The sequence below is a fragment of the Pungitius pungitius genome, chromosome 5, assembly GCF_949316345.1.
Source record: "Pungitius pungitius chromosome 5, fPunPun2.1, whole genome shotgun sequence".
Lineage (NCBI taxonomy): Eukaryota > Metazoa > Chordata > Actinopteri > Perciformes > Gasterosteidae > Pungitius > Pungitius pungitius.
The window spans coordinates 813,178-831,645 of record NC_084904.1 but is presented as its reverse complement, the minus strand read 5'-3'; the positions used below and the strand labels follow the sequence as shown (position 1 = coordinate 831,645).

Below are 18,468 nucleotides of genomic sequence, written 5' to 3'. Positions count from 1 at the left end.
GGGAAAAAAATATTGTGAAAAAAGTCAAAATATGTAGAAAGAAAAGAAAAGATTTTTTTAAATAATAGGTAAAAAATTATTATAAAAAAATATATGTAAGGTCAATATATATATAATATAATATATAATATATATATTATTAGGGCCGGGACTCGATTAAAAATATTAATCTAATTAGAGGCTTTGTAATTAATTAATCAAAATTAATCGCATTTTAATTGCATAAATATTTGACCTGAGAACAGTGAGAAGTAATTTTCTTCACATGGATTTTTATTTTTGTTCAACTAATTCCAGCAGACAAGTGAAGAAATAGCATATTTAGAAATATAGTACTTTCAGAAATTCAGGTAGCCTATAGGTAAGTAGACCTTCTGTAAACTAGGTTTTTTTAAGTAGACCAAAACTTTCAAGTACATTCAGAACATTGGTTATTTTTTCAGACGTGGACTTAGTTACCCTGGTCCTTAAACCAGTCATCTGGTGCAGTGTGGGTTGGGTGTGGGTCCTTGTACGTCCACGCTAGCTGCTAATTGTGTTGCGTTGAGGTGATACTTGAGGCTCGATGTGAATTCCTTGTTGCACAGCTTGCACACAACCACGCTCTTATCGACGCTTCCATCCGTGTGTTTATTATAATAAGATTTCCCATTCACGGGGCCACCCGACACGGTCTCGTCAGCTGCTTCGTTCATGTTCACTGTGGTTTGTTGTTGTCTGAAGTCATGAACGCTAGTTGGTGCTCCAGTATAATCGGTCCTCCGAAACTCATCCAGTGAGAAACGTTCCGCGGTGCAAAAAATAAGTGTAAAAATGCGACAGGCATGCAAATCTGAGGAATCAGATTAGAATCTCTAATCCCATCCAAACATTTCGGACCTCACAGCAGAAGCTGCCATGTAGCTGTCATGTGAGAGAAATCAAAGTTTCAAATCATGTCCTGCAGTATTTCTGTGGAAATAAGCCACCATAGGTACTACACATGTTCAGCATTGCTTATAAATATAATTTATTAATTGTCTTAAAAATTCTTTCTTACACTTTGTACAGAAAACAGTTAGAGGAGATAGAGCGGCGAGCATCAAGCAAGATTGAGCAAGATTAATGAAGCGTGCCAAAATTAGCAAAAGTGAACCATCACCACCCGACACTAACAAAATCAAATCACCCCTGATAGTAAAATAAAAATGCACTTACTAGCACAGCTCTAGTTATAGACTTATAAACTGCTTGCATAGTAGACACTGCTTTTACAAAAAAGAAAGAAACATACAAACTAGTCTCTAACTGTACTGCTCTTTTTTATCTTCTCAGATTTGCCAAATATAGCTGACAGTACACAACTGTACATATTGTGGATACAAAATATTTTTTTACATACTTTCTTCATTTGCAGATCAAGACGAATCGCCTTCTGGAGGCCTAACGTTTGCCATCGACATGTGACATTGATCTCTTCTGCTCCTAAATTCAACACTCGCATCTCACTTTGGTTACACTGTAACTTGTAATCCTCTCCTCGCAGTTTCTGGATTGTTGTTTCTGCATTTGAGTGAATAAGAGATGTTGATGATCACATTGTAGGAATGAGACACTGTCATGAACCTTGGGTTGATTTTTTTGTTCTGAAAAGTTCTGAATTGATTACTTAATGTTGCAGCCTTTGATAGTCAGCATACATAACATCCATTCCGTCGTCTGACCTTTTATAATTTCATTAATAAGACTGTCCGTGAGGCCTCCATCACCTGTCTGGTTCTACACAGGTACAATAGGTCCCCTGTTTTTTTAGGTCCATATTTATAGGGAATCAATGTCAAATTTTTTGTCTCAAAGTTCAGCTGCGAGATGATAGTCGGCACAAAGAGGTCCACATTGTCGCCTTTACAATATCCTCCTCAGCGTCTCTCACACACCCATCGTTCCGTTTCATATGGCGTCTCTCCGCGGTTTGGAGCAGAAAATCCTAACTCCAGATTTTCTATATTTTACACGTACTCCCTTTGTACTGAAAGTTAATTTTGTCCTCTATGTAGTGAATAGAATTCCTGTCCACAGCCATCTGAAAGCCCTGAAAGTCACAGAAAATAAGGCCTCCATCCAAGCTGGTTGTTGGAGTTGAACCTTTGAGTAAGACACTGTTTGACCTGTGTCTACGCGTTCATCTGAAGACCGGCCCTGCCTCACAAGATGCTCAGCAAAACACAAATATGTTACACTTCATTTTACATACAGTAGGCTCCTTGAGTTGGTATTTTGAGATGTAACTTTTTCCACAAATACAGCACGAGTTGGAATGTGAGTCGCTGACGGAACATTGTTTTAGATAAAGGCAGCTAACTGCTACGTTACATACAGTTCACACCTACGAAATGATAAATGTGCCAAGAAAAATAAGGAAGTAAATAATACATAAATGACAACCGAAAAACACTATTATGATAATAAGAGGTCATTAGAATGAACATGATAATAATGTATTTACACATTTCAGACAAGAAAAAAAAAATGTAAATGCTGTTATTCTCCAAAAGCCACTGGATGGTGCTAGTGACCATAATCAAGACATGATGGTGACCACAAATTAAACCACACCAGGCCTGCATCTCGTATCCGGTGATAGAAGACATAAATACTGTCAGAAATGCATATTCATAGGCATTATAGTACGTTAAAATGTTGGATAAAATCAGAATACTACATACATTTAACGGTAATGAATGATATTAATCGCACTATCACATAATACCATGGTAGTTTGTAGATCGCTGTATTTAAAAATACTAGTGTTTTATTTTCTAGTTCACCCCCTTTTTGTTTCCTTTTAGTATTTTCTGAGTCGGACCAGAAACAAGCCGGTTACTGGAATGGAGGTTGAGATTAACCAAATGTCATCGCCATAGCTGGAAACCGCCCCCACTGCGTCTGCATTACAGCCTCATCCAAATCACCAACTGGAGCAGCAGCTAACACAAAATTAAATTAGTAAATGCTGATGCCAAAAAAATAAACATAAAATATTCTATGTATGAGAATGACTTTCTGGCAGTTTCTATCTGTTCCCATCTGTTTATTGTGGGTGAAATCCTGAATAAACCGCTAAAGAGTTTTAGAACGCTTTCCGAATCATACACTGCTAAAAATGCAAAACAGGAAATATGTGTTAACTTGAATCCATCAGGAGTGTTGCCACATTTGGTCTTTTTAAAGACAATCAGAGGCACAAGTTGAAGGCAAGTGGACCGTGAGTTCAGATGCCCTTAGTACTTCGTACTTCTCGCCCACATCGCTTCATATCTGCAACTCGACGCTCAATATAAAACTAATTCAAACATCACGGTGAAAACATCAACATCCTTGATTGAAAGTTCTCACATATGGAAATCAGAATACACAGAGCTTTCTGTAGGAAAACGATATAAAGACAAGAAAACTGAACTGGCCAAACAAGCAGAGCCCAGACTCACCACTGAGGGATGACTCCCCCCTTTTCTCATCATCTGTTTTCCATCGTGTTCGTTCAGACGATCACCTGCGGCTTCCTGCATCATCCATCAGTTCATGTTTATGTCCTCCCTCCCTTTTGTAATCAGCTTATCCCGTCCCTTAGTTTACTCTTGTCTTACTGAAGAGTCTGCTCTGTGACTCACTCCCTCTTTTTCCTCAATCTAACTTCCCCCCCATTTGTTTGTAATCAGTTTAGCTTCTCCTTTCTTTATGATTCCTACGTATAAAGGTTTTCAAGGTCAGTTCCCCCGCTGCGTCCTTTCTCTGCTTCTTTTTCACGAGGTAACAACGAGAAAACACCTGGTATTTCACCAGCGGTGTGTATGTTTAGTCTGTTCCTGATGGACTGTGTTTGTGTTCTGGGGGTTTTGTGGGGGTTTTGTCTGCTCTAGTAAACACACAAAGATACACACATAGTTTCTAGTGATCAGCTGGAGCGTCCACCGCCTGTCACCACGCAGGCATGATCGCCGTGCTGTACGCCCGCTTTCTTTTGCTCACGTCTAATTCATTCCTGCGCTGTAGAGAATTGGCTTCGTAGTCGTCGTCGTCTCTGTCGTTTTTCGCGGCGGCCGCGGAGCTTCAGAAGTGTTCCGTCGTCATGGCGGCGAGGCTACCGTCGTGGCGACCCATCTCTTCCAGCACGGCGGCCAGTTCATTCAGGTCTCCATCCGGAAAGTGCTGAGCCTCCCACAGATCCAAGATCACACCCGTCGGACTGGACTTGGTGGCAAAGTAGTTCAGGTACCTGGTGACATCGAGGAGAGCAGAGGGATCGATAGGCATCCGGGTCCAGATGTGAAACAACGTTATACCACGGCCAAGTATATTAAATCATATATAAATCATTCAGAAGAAGTTCATTGAATGCAAATGTGAACGGAACAAATATCTATTTATATATATATATAGACACGTTTTAAATATAGTAGAAACTAAACTACTGTGATAAATGAGAAGTGAACCATTTCTACAGAGATGAAATGATCATTGTTGAAGTCACCTGCTGGTTTAAGTGATTAGAATCTAAAGGTCTGTGCCAAGCACCTAATATGGTCCTTGCACACAGTAAAACAACTAAATATAAAGAAAAAGTTGAGCAAAGCACGTCATATATGTTCAATTAAAAAAATGTAAACAAGAAGTTGATACTAAATAGACGCCGACGTGTCAACGAGTCCACGGGGAGACGAGTCGTCATAGGAACAGTACATTCTAAAGCTGCTGAGAGGCAAGTACACATCGGTGGAAAGTCACAGGCTGAGCCATCTGTGACAAAGATCTCAATGCTGCCTTAAAGTGAAAAAGCCATCAGATTTGAGTCCTTTGTGGATAAAAAGGAGACTCTCTGTTCCTCTGTAAATCCTCTGATTGTACTGTGGGCACATTCTGGTGGTGACTAGATGTCTGTTTCTTCTTCCTCTCAAATATCCAATAAGCTATCTTCATAACTTTCTTCATTACTTTGTTTCCTTCCTTTTTCCTTCAGTCTCAGCCTCCATCTGCCTGCAGTATGTGATGAGGTGTATCCCACTGTTGAGTGAACTCCATGGCTGGGATCCATCGTTTTATCTGTCTGTCACAGGGTGTGTAGGTTTCCATCATTTTGTTTTGTAATTATCAGTACGGTGCGCTAAAATATTCAAAAATAGTTCTTACAGCTCAGATTCCACTGTTACAAATCTACACGAAGCTGTGCCAGATACAGTTACATGAGCAGAGAGGATAAAAGATGTCGTCATGCTCCCCTTAAACCGTGGTAGTGAACAACACGTTGGTTAGCTGTGCATCTATTACAAATACCACCACATCACTAGCTGCCTGTGGGGAAAGAGATGTGCACTTGAGCACTATTATCTTCTGAGTAGCGTTTGACAAATGAGTTTGATGCAAATGGACATTATCCATCTTTAATATTTAGGTGCATGGGAGTTTACGGGGATTTACATAATGTGTTTTGAAATTGAGTGTGCAGATGTGTTGTGCACTTTTGTTGAGAGCAGCTGTCCTCTAAATTAAATTAAATTTTGATTTAGCTATTTCGCCACTATAATTATGTATTTTTGATCTTTTCTGGCATAATGAAATGGAAAAAAAAGGTAACATTTCAGCTGGAGAGATGAGACAGGACGCCTTGAAGAGCTGCCACTTCATCCGTCTATCTGGTTATATGACGTTCACAACTAAGCAAAGTGCACGAAGGAGGCCGAGAGGAGACGCGTGATACAAACGGTGTTTGTGGATCGTGTGTGTGTGTCACCTGTCAAGATTGAGTTTGTGTGCCAGCAGCCTCCAGTCATTGCCTCTGGTCTGTGGTGCATCCAGACTGCCACACAGCTTCTGTCTGATGGATAAAGGAATGCGGAAGGCATTGGGTCCCACTAAGGTCGTGATGTTACTGGCTGGGTCCATCAAGGATGTGTCTATGCACTGGACCTCCTGAAAAATGTGTGGGAAGACAAAAATAAACTGGTCAAAGGTGGGTTAATGGCGGGCAATTACTAGTTAAATCAAAGTTTAACTCATGGTGAATTATTGTGAACTTCATATTGACGTGTACATATTACTTGGAGATGGGAGATGATGAGATTCTACAAATTCTAACATGGATGACAATGTGCGTCTGTGTGATACGCTGATAAGTTGAAACCAGCTGACTCTGTGCAGCTGACTCTCAGCGTGACCGGTTACCAAGTGGTCTGCTAATTAATACAAGAGTGAACTAAATACTAAAGATCTGCTTCCAGGCGCTTTCCCCTCTCTGCTCTTTGGTCCTCTTTCTGAAGCGTGACCCCATTCATCTGCCCCTCCCAGGCTGAAAGGAGGCAACGGCAAAAGGAAACGGCAACTGCTGCTGTTGATGTGAATGATTACCTTCTACTGCGTCGACTCTCTGCTTCCCGGGCACTGAATGATTGATCTCTGATTCTCTAATGAAATAAACGCTTTAAACCCGTTCTATGGTTTACTGATCACCTCGCAGGACGCTGCTGGCTAAGTGGTTTAGCCTCTTGCAGCATTTTACTAAAAACATTCCGGATGACTCACTATGACGCTCAAACTGTAGTCGCCACCTTATTGTAATATTGTAAGAGTAGGCATGACCTCGTAAAAATGGATTATGATCACTTCACTAAATGTTCACTGTTGTGACATTAATTGCCCAAAAGGAAGCCTCTTTTTTCACTGCATATTTCTTACAAAGCCCTGCGCCACAGAAGGCTTTTTAGTTCTTTAATTATTCTTTTTTGGCGTAAGACGTAGTGAAGTAAGCAGTGGAGCGAATGTCCAAAGCAACGTGACAATACTTTCTCTCACTGTGTGAATTTGTAGTCCTGACATTGAACTGGATCTACATGGTTTCCCTTTCAAGTACACAATATGTAAAAGCCATCCTGCTTCTTCAGCTGTTCCATCATATGCAGTCCAAACTTATCTCACCCAGTTTAGCAAGGGTTAAAATATTCTAAAGTGTCACCCATGAAAACCATGGCTGAATTCAAAGCACATTCCAAAAGAACTGACTGACCTTTGACCAAGAGTGTACGCACGCGGACACACACACACACACACACACACACACCTACACACACACACACAGTGACTTTGTGGTCACATGGACTGGCAAAATCAAAGAAGAGTTATTCCACTCATGCTATGTGACCTCCAGCCTCAGTATGAATGATTCACCAGAGTCACAGAACCACAGAGCCCTGACTGACAGATGGACTCAAACTCAGGAGTTAGAAGTTTCTCTGTTTTGTGATGGTGTTCATCCTTTTTTTACTGTTTATTTCTGATCCCCTCAGGCTGCCCGGGGGCCAGGGAGGGTCGGAGTTGTTTTCTGCAGTTTTGTTGTTGTCTACGCAGCCAATAAACAGCCTGTCGATCTCTCTGTTACGACTGTACCTCTTCTAACGTGTTGCTGAGCTGAAAGATCTGTCCTTCCCCCTCCACCTGCCGCACACACAGTTTACAGCTGATCTCTGTGGTGGCGAGGCTCAGTCTCTCCAGAGTGAAGGTACAGTGAAGAGTTCTCTGACTGCTGCTCCACACCTGGTAGAATGGGATCTCCTGAAAGAAGCAGGAATATCACACGCATTGGTTTTGTAACGCAAATGCAATTTTAGACAGGAACAATTCCTGTTGGGTTGATAAATCCGATTGTTAACAGATCAGAAGAACTTTGCATCATCAAAACATGAAATAAAAGTCACACTGGTCCCAGCAAAAAGGCACAATAGGTAAGGTGTTACACAGGTACCTTGGAGTGTGTGCAGATCCCTCTCACCTGATATTTCGCAATGAGTTTGCTCTTCCACTGAGTGTGCGGCACATCGTGGATTGAAAGTCTTAGATTGTGTGTGCTGTCTTTAAAGTCCAGGGTCTTTGGCTCATCTAGAAGTTTCCCCCCCATCTGGGTCTCCATCTGAAGAACCTCCTACGCCAGAGAAAAAACCCCCACAATACCGACTTAACATCTTTCCACTTTGCAACTGAACATTTTTTTAAACAGCAATACAGATTGCAGAAAGCCCTTTTCATCTTGCTTAATAACTGCAGACGGCGCTGAATGTTCCCGTCAAGCACACAGCTCCATGAAACACTTGAAGATGCAGGGCACAGAGCTCCTTAATTGTATTCCCTGAAAGCTTAGCTCTGCTAACTACACTCAGCGGTGGAGATACATTAAGATGCTCCATAAAAACATTGATTAAAAATGCACCACAAGTCTAACTCAGGCTATTGTGATGTTTGAGAAATAACATCTCGAATGTTGGACCTTAAAATAAAATAACGTCGCTCGATTTAGAAGATTAGCTGAATAAATTGTATTAGCTCGGAAAAAAATATGCACAGCAATAATGATGTTATTTTAGACTCTTAAGAATCACGGACAAAATACTTAAAATACTGGTACTGTGACAAGGCCACAATCACAGCCTTTTCTTGTGCACTCCCCTTTTAGTCGTAAGAACACTACCACTATTACCTAACTCGGGTGCAGTTGTTAAAAAGCTGATTCACTTTACTTAATGCAAAGGTTTGTGCTTGTCATCTTTAGTCAATTTTTAAACCAAAGGAAACAGCATATTTTACTTTGCTGAGCAGCAGCTGTTTTAATAATATATTGCACACAGAGTCCTGTGGGGATACTTTTCAAAATGACTTCTATGTATCAAGTTCGGCCACAACAAGAGAGAACTGAAAGAGTGTCTGTGGCCTACAGATGTATTCACACATAGGGTTAACATCTAACTACCTGCTCAGCTCATGAACTCAATACATACTGTTAAAAGAATTAAAGAAACAAGCAAAAAAACACTCAAACTTACTGATGGAAGAATAACTTTTTTAACATTATTAATTGTTTCCTCCCATCATCATCATCCTACGCAGCAGCTCCACAGAGGATACACAGCAGAGACTTCGCCTTGAAGACGCAAACCGATCAGTTGTACTACACAGAGTCTCCATCATTAACAAGTTCATCTCTGAGCTTTATTTCCATGGTCCCTCAGGTGCTTTCAATTGGTTTAAATTGGCAAGCGTTGTTATTCTGACTTTGCTTGACCCTCTTTTGTTTACTGCTCCTCAGCTCAGCACCAGAAAACTAGAGGTAACCTCTAAAACCTCTATTTGCAACTACATCATTACTCCTATTCAAGCTATCATATATTGTATCATTACAATATACATATACATTTATGCAACGAAAATATATTTACAATGATTCAGTATATCCATCATATGTATCAAATAGGTTAATTTAAGGCAGTGTCCATACTCTACCTTGAGTGCATCCTGTGTGTCGTCCAGACAATAGACCCTGATATGATAGTCCAAAGTTGTGCAGGACACGGGTCCAAAAACAGCCAGTTTGAGCCTCTTAGCGGCCGCCTTGCAGATCGACTGGCCCACCAGGCAGTACGTCCCAAGTGTCTCTGTTAGGATGTGACAGGCCTCCAAGTCCATCTGCACATAGCAGGGGGTGGTGAAGTTTTCCTCTCCCACCACAACCACATCCTGAAAGAATCACACACAGAGTCACGCATGTTTCTAGACTTCCTTGGTGTCATGCTGCGTCTGTGATGCCTCACAACGGCGGGTTGAAAACTTTTCAAGACGGACCACCTTTCAAACCTCTTTCCTAGTACTCAGGGTTCTTATTTGTGAGCCTGTGTATTCATCTATTTCCTCTTGCTGTAGAACATTTGCTCAATACGTTTCACATGGACTAAATAAAGAATCATTTCCTGTCCAAACGACAGACGCTGTACTGTGATGGAAATGAAATCATGTTATTGTGCTGAGAAAGAAACTGCAGAATGTTAAACATTGTTAATGTACAAATAAACGTCAAACTGAGGCCCAGGAGATGATTGAATACTGGCATCATTTGCGGAATTAAGCCACATTTGGTGTGGAAGACGAATCCCAACTGGACCCACATTTGGAGCCATTTCCACTTACAGCCCTTTAATAAACAGGCTGTGGTTTCTCACTGATGAGTTCTCTCTGTTATGATCAAGCGACATTTGTCAATTCAATGCCATTACTGATCGGGTGAAGAGATGTGGGGACTGTGTGTGTCCCTTAACTGAAATTGCTGTTTAGCAGAAAAATTAAAAAGTTCTGTTTTCATTATTTTTGGCTTGGGGGGATTTTTGATAAGACTTGAACCGTGTGTGACTCTTCTTGTTAGTAATTCATTTTAAGGAAAAACAAGATAAGCTAATTGATCCACCACATTGTGTATATCTGTATTCTTGCTATTACTAAACGTGTTTCATAATAAGACTTCTTAAAGTGTATCAAGGTGTCCACTTAAATAAAGCCCCTTGTATGTATCTCCAATCTCACGCTGATTATCTAAGGCTGTTGCTCATATCATTTCTCCATTTCTGTCCCATTAAATCTTTATTGCTCCGTCTTCCAGGAGAACGTACAGCTCCATTCCATAGGATTCCAGAATGTTCAATTAGTCAAGTGTACATAACTGAGTAATTGTGTGTACATGTCGGTGAATGTAAATTGTGTGCAGCATGGATCTGTTCCACAGTGTGTGATACAAATATTGAGTTTTGTTCCTACAGATGAGAAAGCCAAATCAATACAAAGAGGTAGGAAAGCAATATGGTATGAATCTGTTATTACTGGTAACCACAACCGTAGCAGCTTCCCCCTGATGTGAGGGGAATTCAATTACCTCCCTCTCCCTGTTTTGGAGAAAAGTTTGTGATGGGAAATGGAGGTTCTACTGCAATAAGAGAAAAACAAATCGACTTCCTGATGAAATTCCACTTTTCATTTTTCTCGTCTTTACCCACTCTGCACCAAACCCTCTCTGTCTGTCTGTCTCTCTTTCTCTCTCACACACGCGCACACACACACACACACACACACACAAACACACAATCTTATGCACGGCTAATTGTGCAGAGACATTGTGTTAAGCGCTGATAAGCAGCACAAGACAGAATATGTGGGCCTTGTAGACACAGCGATGCTGCAAGACAGCCTTATCACCCACACCCACACACAAGGGTACACACACGCACGGAGACAGACACACACACACACAGAGAGAGATTACTGAGGTAGAGACTTCATGCTGAGACTCGGGAGGAGGGAGAAGGGTAGAAAAAAAAAGAAGGGATAGAAACATAAGAAGAGAAATGACAGACGGAGAGGACGGCAGGAGCATAACAAATTGCTTCTGATAGGAGTCTTCAGCCCCCTGCTTCTCCACTGGCCTGTGGGCACTTTGTGTTTACTGGATTCTCTCGCCTTTCATTCACGTCCCTTTCATTCTCTCTCTTCGTGTGCGTATGTGTGTTGCAGGCTATTCTTAATGTATAGATGTGCATATTTAGCTACGCGGTGTACATAAGGATCCGGCTGTGCTCTCACCTCCCACTCCCCCATGGCCAGTTGGTTCTTCAGCTGTATGAGCCAGTCCTCCTGGACATTATCAGCACAGTGGTGAATGGTGAGGATCACTGGTCTGGTCAGCAGTGCCCCTGTAGGTCCGCAACTCACCACTGGGCTCAGCACTGTCTGGATGTCTTCTACAGGGGGTCTGGAGAAGATAAATGACACCCCGGTGGGAGGAATCTTTAGAAAAGAGTGACCATAGAGCTGCACTGTAGACAAACTGCATGACGCTGTATTGGCTCCTCATTTCATTAATGGCAAAATACAGGAGCCAGGTAGACAGTAATGTTAAAGTAAGATCCAACTATTAGTAGATGAAAATATCAGAGAATAAAACAGATCAGTGGCGAGTAGCACGAACATTCAATCAGAGGATGACGAGGGTGCTCAGCGGGGCTTCAGTTGAGCCTCAGCTGGAGTCAGTAGTTCACAGCTCACAGACTGCAGATAAATGAGCTCTTACCACAAGCTCTTCTGGTTGGTTTTTTTACAGTGGATTCAAGGATTGGGAACCCGATTGCTAACTAGTATAAAGTTCACTACAGCAAAAGAGTACCAGTAAATGAAGAAACTGTATAGTATATCATCCTGTACTTGAACTCCTGGATGTAATATCTATTAGTCTTCTCTCTGGAAGTCTAGACATTTTTCACATCCTAAACAATCCCTCATGTTGCTGAACATATTTGACTGGGAAATAATGCACACAGGAAAATACGATTTTCTGGCCCACTTTAACCCACTGGTAACTGATCTCTAACATTGATTCAGTGGACGGGGTTCATTATTTACTCGTGATGGGTCACATGGGTAGAAGGTAAGCGATAAAAGCAGTACAACCGAACCATTTGTTTCACCAAATGCAGAGGCCACCCCTTAATAAATGACACTCCAATTTATGTAGAAGGCTATGGATATTTTCTTATTTGAAGAACACCTGGAGCTTTGATCTTAATGTGTTAAACCACAGGATTTGGGCTTCAAATTCAAAGAAAAAGAGATTTTTGCTCACCAGCTATTGACAGTGAGGAAGACAGAGGACAGAGAGGAGGTTTGACTTTCAGAACTACTGTAGCTCTCTGCAGGGGGGCTAATTATTATTGACGTTATCGATCTGCCAGCAGCTGGAATGGATGCATGGGGCCAGAATGCCTGAACTGAACTGTATCCTAAAGCTTGGTTATTGTAGAGAGCGGACAGCGGGAGCCCGAACCATTAAAAGGACCATTTCTTCTCTTTACATTTTGTGGTATTAAAACAAGCTGATGGGTCGCCACTTGTTTTATTTCCTCAGTTTATGAGATACCCCCCAATGCTATGAAGATTCATTGCAAGTTGTAGTGCAAACAGCATCACATAACACAGTTTCATGGTGGAACTAATCGTCACAGTTAAAAGGCTAAATGAGAAAATGTTTGGCGCTAGAGACGCATTTAAAAATATTAGTTCTTTTTGTACAAAGACAGCTTAACCATTTCCCTCAACAATCTCTTTTTCTCTTCATCGTGCCAGCTGATTCCTGATCACTTCTTTCAAAACTTAAATCAATTACATTTTCAGCCGGAATAGAGACAATCGCTATATTTTGTTCCACAGAGAGCTTTACATCAGTCACAGGTAACCGGATTAGAGTAATCACAAAATAACCACTAATCTGTAAACAACTTGTTTGATTTTTGGGATCTATCCCAGTGCACAACGTGAAAGAGAAAACAATGAGGATTATGAGCTCTACACCTGGGTAATAATGTATTCTAAAATTAAGTAAACATTGCTGTAAATTTGGTGGATTATGGTGAAGATTATCATGTTAAGTGGTTTATAATTAATTCACGGGCAAGAAGAATTTCCCTTATAATCTTCTCGATTTTAATTATAACACTACTATAGGAAATCCACGGTATTAACTGACCCTGCTGAATGAGTCATCGCAACAATGTGTGCCTTGATGAAATATATGCTATAAATAGTAGTGAAATATCCACCGCTGTGCATCCTAAGCCAATATCACACAGCGAGCGCCTCCCCACGCAACCATACGCACCACGAGGAACGAGCAAAGAAGCACAAAAGCCACAGAGATAAAAAAAAAAAGTGAGTGAAAGAGAGAGAGGGAGAAAAGCGTACCTCAAGCTGTCCTTCCTGTGCACAGTCACATACATCTCATATATCCTTCCCTGAGGAACAGCGCCCGCTGGAACCAGCAGACTCACACCTGCAGACGCCGGGGAGATGGAGACAAAAATAATGAGTTCCATCACTGGATGATTTGATTAATTTAATTTGTTCTGTTGCACAACTGAATTATGATGTGCTACCCGTTTTCACGATTAATTATTGAATCATCACTTTCAACCCATGCAGAACTTGGGTTGTAGAACTGAATTGTGCTCCATTGTTTGATAGCTTCAGTGAGCTGCTTCCATTACTCATTACTTTTGTTCTACCTCCTGCTTTCACATCCTTGTACAAGTCCAATAAAACTCGGAAGCTTTTTTTTAAAACTGCAACTGCAGTATTATTTATAAACCCAAAGCTTGAATCCTTCTTTGTTAACCAGATTACTCTAATGTCATTATTACTATTAACATTTGCCTTGTGTCCTACGTCTCAACACACTGCTCCTGGCATCGCCATTAAACAGTAACCAGATTAATGATAAAGTGCTAAATCAGAGCAGAACTTCACCAGAGTTGGGTACAATGAGGTGTCCTCCCTGGTTGTTGAAGGATCCGTGAGCGGTGCAAGAAGGGTCTCGCGTTCGGGCCAAGCTCTGGTTGCGGAGGTTCATGGTGTCGCTGTTATCCAACAGAGACTGAGTCACCTGAGAGTCAAAAGGTGCACGACGTGAAAGACAGAACTGGGCGTGAAGCTGCTCAGCAGAGACTGGACGACCAGCAAAGCATCAAATGGTTTGTCTGTTCATTGGAATTCTATTGCCATGAATGCTCTATCAGCGATATGCTCTATGACGTGATGATAATCAGCATGTGAAATGCTTTTTGTGGAGACTTACGGATGAACAAAGAAAGAAGATGAATGCTAAAGTTTCAGTGTTAATGCCCTCTTTTCCGCTTCAAGTCTAGTGCTTTAATCAAGGCTCATTTGTGTGTTCTTGGTTACCAGTGAAACACACGCGCCTGGGAGCGCTGCCATTGGGCTGGCAGGCCATGAAAACTGGGCGGATTTACAGTAAACCCATCAAACCACCTCCGGCTAGGTGGTAAAACATGACCTACTTTGACTTTCTCTTTCAAAATGTCGACGGTGAGACGTGAAATAAGGACTCGACATTCAGTGGTTCGCTCCACGTCACACAAAGATGACAAAAGCGGGGGTTCAGTGTGTTAAAGACAAACGGCAGAAAAAAAGCAGAGAAGATCTTGAAAATGAACGGTCAGAAGGTCCAAAAGTCCACAGTGAAAAAACGCCAACATGAAGATGTTCATAATTGTAAAGCTCACATCACTGCACCTTTCTTTAGGGGCACTCAGTCTCCTTCATTCAAACGAGACGTGAACACTGACGTTGGATCACTATTTCACCTTAGGAGAGAGCTTGGATGTGAAGTCTCCTCCGAGGTCGTCCTGCGGCGTGACCAAACCAGATGAGTTGTACACTTTGATCTTTAGGTTGGGCAGTGGGTCCAGGAGAGGGGAGTTGGTCATTGGGATTTTATCTGAAACATCGTGGAGGGCGTAGACCGGACCGCGGTACATGGCGGCTGCATTTGTCAGGTCAGGAGGCGCCGTCAGCAGATCGGCTGGAAGATACAGGGCCGGAAATATGAATGAATACAACATGCAGTTGTCGGGTTTTTACAAATATTGTTTAGTTATGAAAAAATAATTATAAACATATATATAATATTTAGATGCATATAAAAAATTGAACCACACTGTGTGATAACAGAAGAGTATTGCTCCATGTAGTCATGAAGCAAAGAAGTAACTGTTTATTTTTTTTAAATAAAATCTGACTAAAAAAAACCTAATGTGCAAATTTAGCAGAGGGCAATGGAAACTGTTAATACTTATATTCTGGAGAAACCTTTCACCACACGCACACACGCACGCACGCACGTATAAGAGCCCCCTCATAAATAAAACACATCTGCAAGGTTAAGTATGGGCACTAGAGAAACACGTAAGCAAACATTAGTTGCATACTAATAGCACATCACACACAGGCCCACACATGAAAACAACAGACGCACACACACCACATGAAGCGTATGGGAATTTATGGAAATCCTCAACAACACACCCTTTCCTTTTTAAATCAAGAAGCAAAAATCATTTCTTGCAGTGAAATTACTAGTAACATTTGAACAACAATGACTTGCTTTTAGTCAGGTCCGTCCGCCACATTGCTGCCAAGTGATTATGACCCTGTGAGACGTACATTTACGCAACTTTTGACGCTTTTTTTCGTGCCACAACCCTATGCAGTTAATACTGTTTAAATCTGTCTAAACCAAGGGCAGTAAGCAACTTTCTCCCTTTGAAGAAAAAAACAAATGTGCAAGATTTAATTGGAATTAGAATCAGAGGAGTCACTGAGAATAATACAAGATGTGTTCTTGTGGGGGGGCGAGTATGAAACCCTGTCAATCCCTCCAAGAGCCCATTCATTCTAATTTTAAAATCCCTGATTCTCACCCCTACCACCACCATCAACACACACACACACACACACACACACACACACACACACACACACACACACACACACACACACACACACACACACACACACACACACACACACACACACACACACACACACACACACACACACACACACACACACACACACACACACACACCTCTCTCTATCCCCAGTCTGTTTACCATTAAAGCCAGCGGGTATTTCTGCCAAATCATCCCTGCTGAAATTTAATTAACAACTAAGAGAAAGCAGCAAAGAGAGAAAGAGACAGAGAGACGGAGGGAGGGAGGGAGGGAGGAAGAGGAGGACTGAGGAAATATGCAGGGACATAATTCTTCATTAATAATAATCTGAGATGGTGCCCCGACGCTGAGTGAGAAGCATCCGGATGTTTTGCTGATAAAATGTCACCCAATCTGACGTTATGTTATGCAAAAGCATTTGCCCTTGTACACAAACACACACACACACACACACACACACACGCATGTGAACATACCCACAACATTATTCCAGCTGTCTGTTTATAAATCTGAGTTATGACCTCCTTTATGACCTCGTTTATGACCAGTTTAACATCACCTGTCTTCTATTCATTCAATGGCAATTAACCACATTGTACACACAACCGTTATCGTGAACTCTTTTAGTAAATCTGTTAAAGGAGTTTAGAGATGCTAAATGTTTGCCTGTAGGTTCCTCAATAAAGTAAAAAAATAAAAATAATAATCTGTGTTGGCACCGTAAAATGCCTCTTCCTGATTACCGAATGGGGAGTGTTGAGCATCACTCGGTCCAAGTACAAGCTTCAGATATTCCATCATCTATTTTAAGCCATCTAATTAGCAATAATTCATGCAAATTTATGGGCATGCCTGTTTGTGCGTGCCTGCTGCCATATGGACGCTTTTTTTGAGGAAGTTTATGTGTTATATTGATTCATTTTACAACTGTTAAGTTTAAGTCACGTTTTTTTTTTTGTCAACTATTAGACAAATACGAATTCTTCAGAGGAAAAGTCAAACCTTCAGAGCATTCTTGGGCTGATATCTCATTGATCCACATTCCCTGTCCCAATCTTACCTTTTCCAGTAAGCTGTGAAATGCGCACACACACACACACACACACACACACACACACACACAGGTGTAGCGTTGTGCCTGACTGCGTGCTTCATATTGTGCTATCTATTTCCCAAAAGACAGACAAATATATGACATCACGGACGGAGAAGATTGAAAGATGGCTCCACTTTAACAGGAAGACAAACAGGCAGGAGTCACTGTGACAGAGACAAAGAGCGCAGGATGCCGCTAAACAGGAAATGTGATTGACCCGAATGTCCAGATGGAAAGTGGGAGAGACGGAAAAAGTGAGAAAGAGGAAGAAGAGCGACAGAGAGAGACACCTTGATGGAAGAGAGTGGTGTCTGGTGGAGACAGAGATTAATCCAAAGCAGCCAAGATTGACAGCCGGGGGCCGGGGAGGGAAACAATATGACGCCAGCATGGACTGAGTTACAGTTATTTCCCTCATGTCACATCCACCAACAAATCCATGGATCCATCCCTCTCCCTGCATCTATTCACCAATGTATCTATTCATCATTGTGCACATTATGTCATTAAAACCTGTAGACTTCACCTGGAGTGAGTGTCGTCTCTTTGGTGGAAAAACCAGTTTGGAACTTTTAACCAAAGAGGGCAGTGAAACACAACTTTTTAGCGTGAGGTTGACATTTAAGTTATTATTTAAAACAAAGTATCATCTGCTCCTTTTGAGCTGAATAATTTAGTATTTGTTGCATCCTGGGTAAAACGAACGGTTTCTTACCTGATCTGGCTGTTTTGATATTAACAGACTGGAAGCCTCCATTTAGTGCCGAGGTGTCGATGATGTCGGAGTCAAAGTCGCGGTGCGTCTTGCGGTAGACAAAGAGGGCCACGATGACGGAGATCACCAGGCACATGATCACTGCGATGACGATGCCCACGTAGAGGGCCACATCGTCCGTGCTCGGAGCCGCTGGGCGGGACAAGAAACACACAGTTATAGACGGACTTTGTCAAGCAGGCGGCAAAATATCAGCCAAAAAGGAAACGCACATTGCGAGACAATAAACATCGGGAACGATTACAGCGCTTATGGAAAAGCAGGGCGGTGGCAGAGACTGCATTGATATTCATAAGACAAGATGACATGTATTAAAGGCTTTGAGTTAAGGTGTTCTTGTACTTCAGACCACCTATCAGACTCAAAATGACAACCTCTGTAGGTTCCGCAGGGCTTCAGAAAGCCCCCCCCAGTGCTCGTGTAATAAGATCATTTAGTCTAGACAGAGGTTAGAGAGA

The 18,468-nt window shown here is 41.7% G+C and overlaps 1 protein-coding gene across 2 annotated transcripts in view; it reads right to left on the bottom strand.

The window, feature by feature from the left end:
- Positions 1-985: 985 nt before the first annotated feature.
- LOC119224513 (netrin receptor UNC5C-like) overlaps positions 986-18,468 on the bottom strand; it is a 143,835-nt gene continuing 126,352 nt past the window's right edge. For both annotated transcript variants that reach the window (XM_037481522.2, XM_037481523.2), the window contains 10 exons: positions 17,951-18,142; positions 14,991-15,208; positions 14,134-14,269; positions 13,573-13,660; positions 11,422-11,590; positions 9,301-9,534; positions 7,799-7,948; positions 7,417-7,581; positions 5,768-5,946; positions 986-4,255 (listed from right to left, as the gene is read on the bottom strand). In XM_037481522.2, coding sequence (XP_037337419.1) covers positions 4,090-4,255; positions 5,768-5,946; positions 7,417-7,581; positions 7,799-7,948; positions 9,301-9,534; positions 11,422-11,590; positions 13,573-13,660; positions 14,134-14,269; positions 14,991-15,208; positions 17,951-18,142 — 1,697 coding nt within the window. In that variant the 3' untranslated portion in view covers positions 986-4,089. The remainder of the gene's footprint in view (positions 4,256-5,767; positions 5,947-7,416; positions 7,582-7,798; positions 7,949-9,300; positions 9,535-11,421; positions 11,591-13,572; positions 13,661-14,133; positions 14,270-14,990; positions 15,209-17,950; positions 18,143-18,468) is intronic.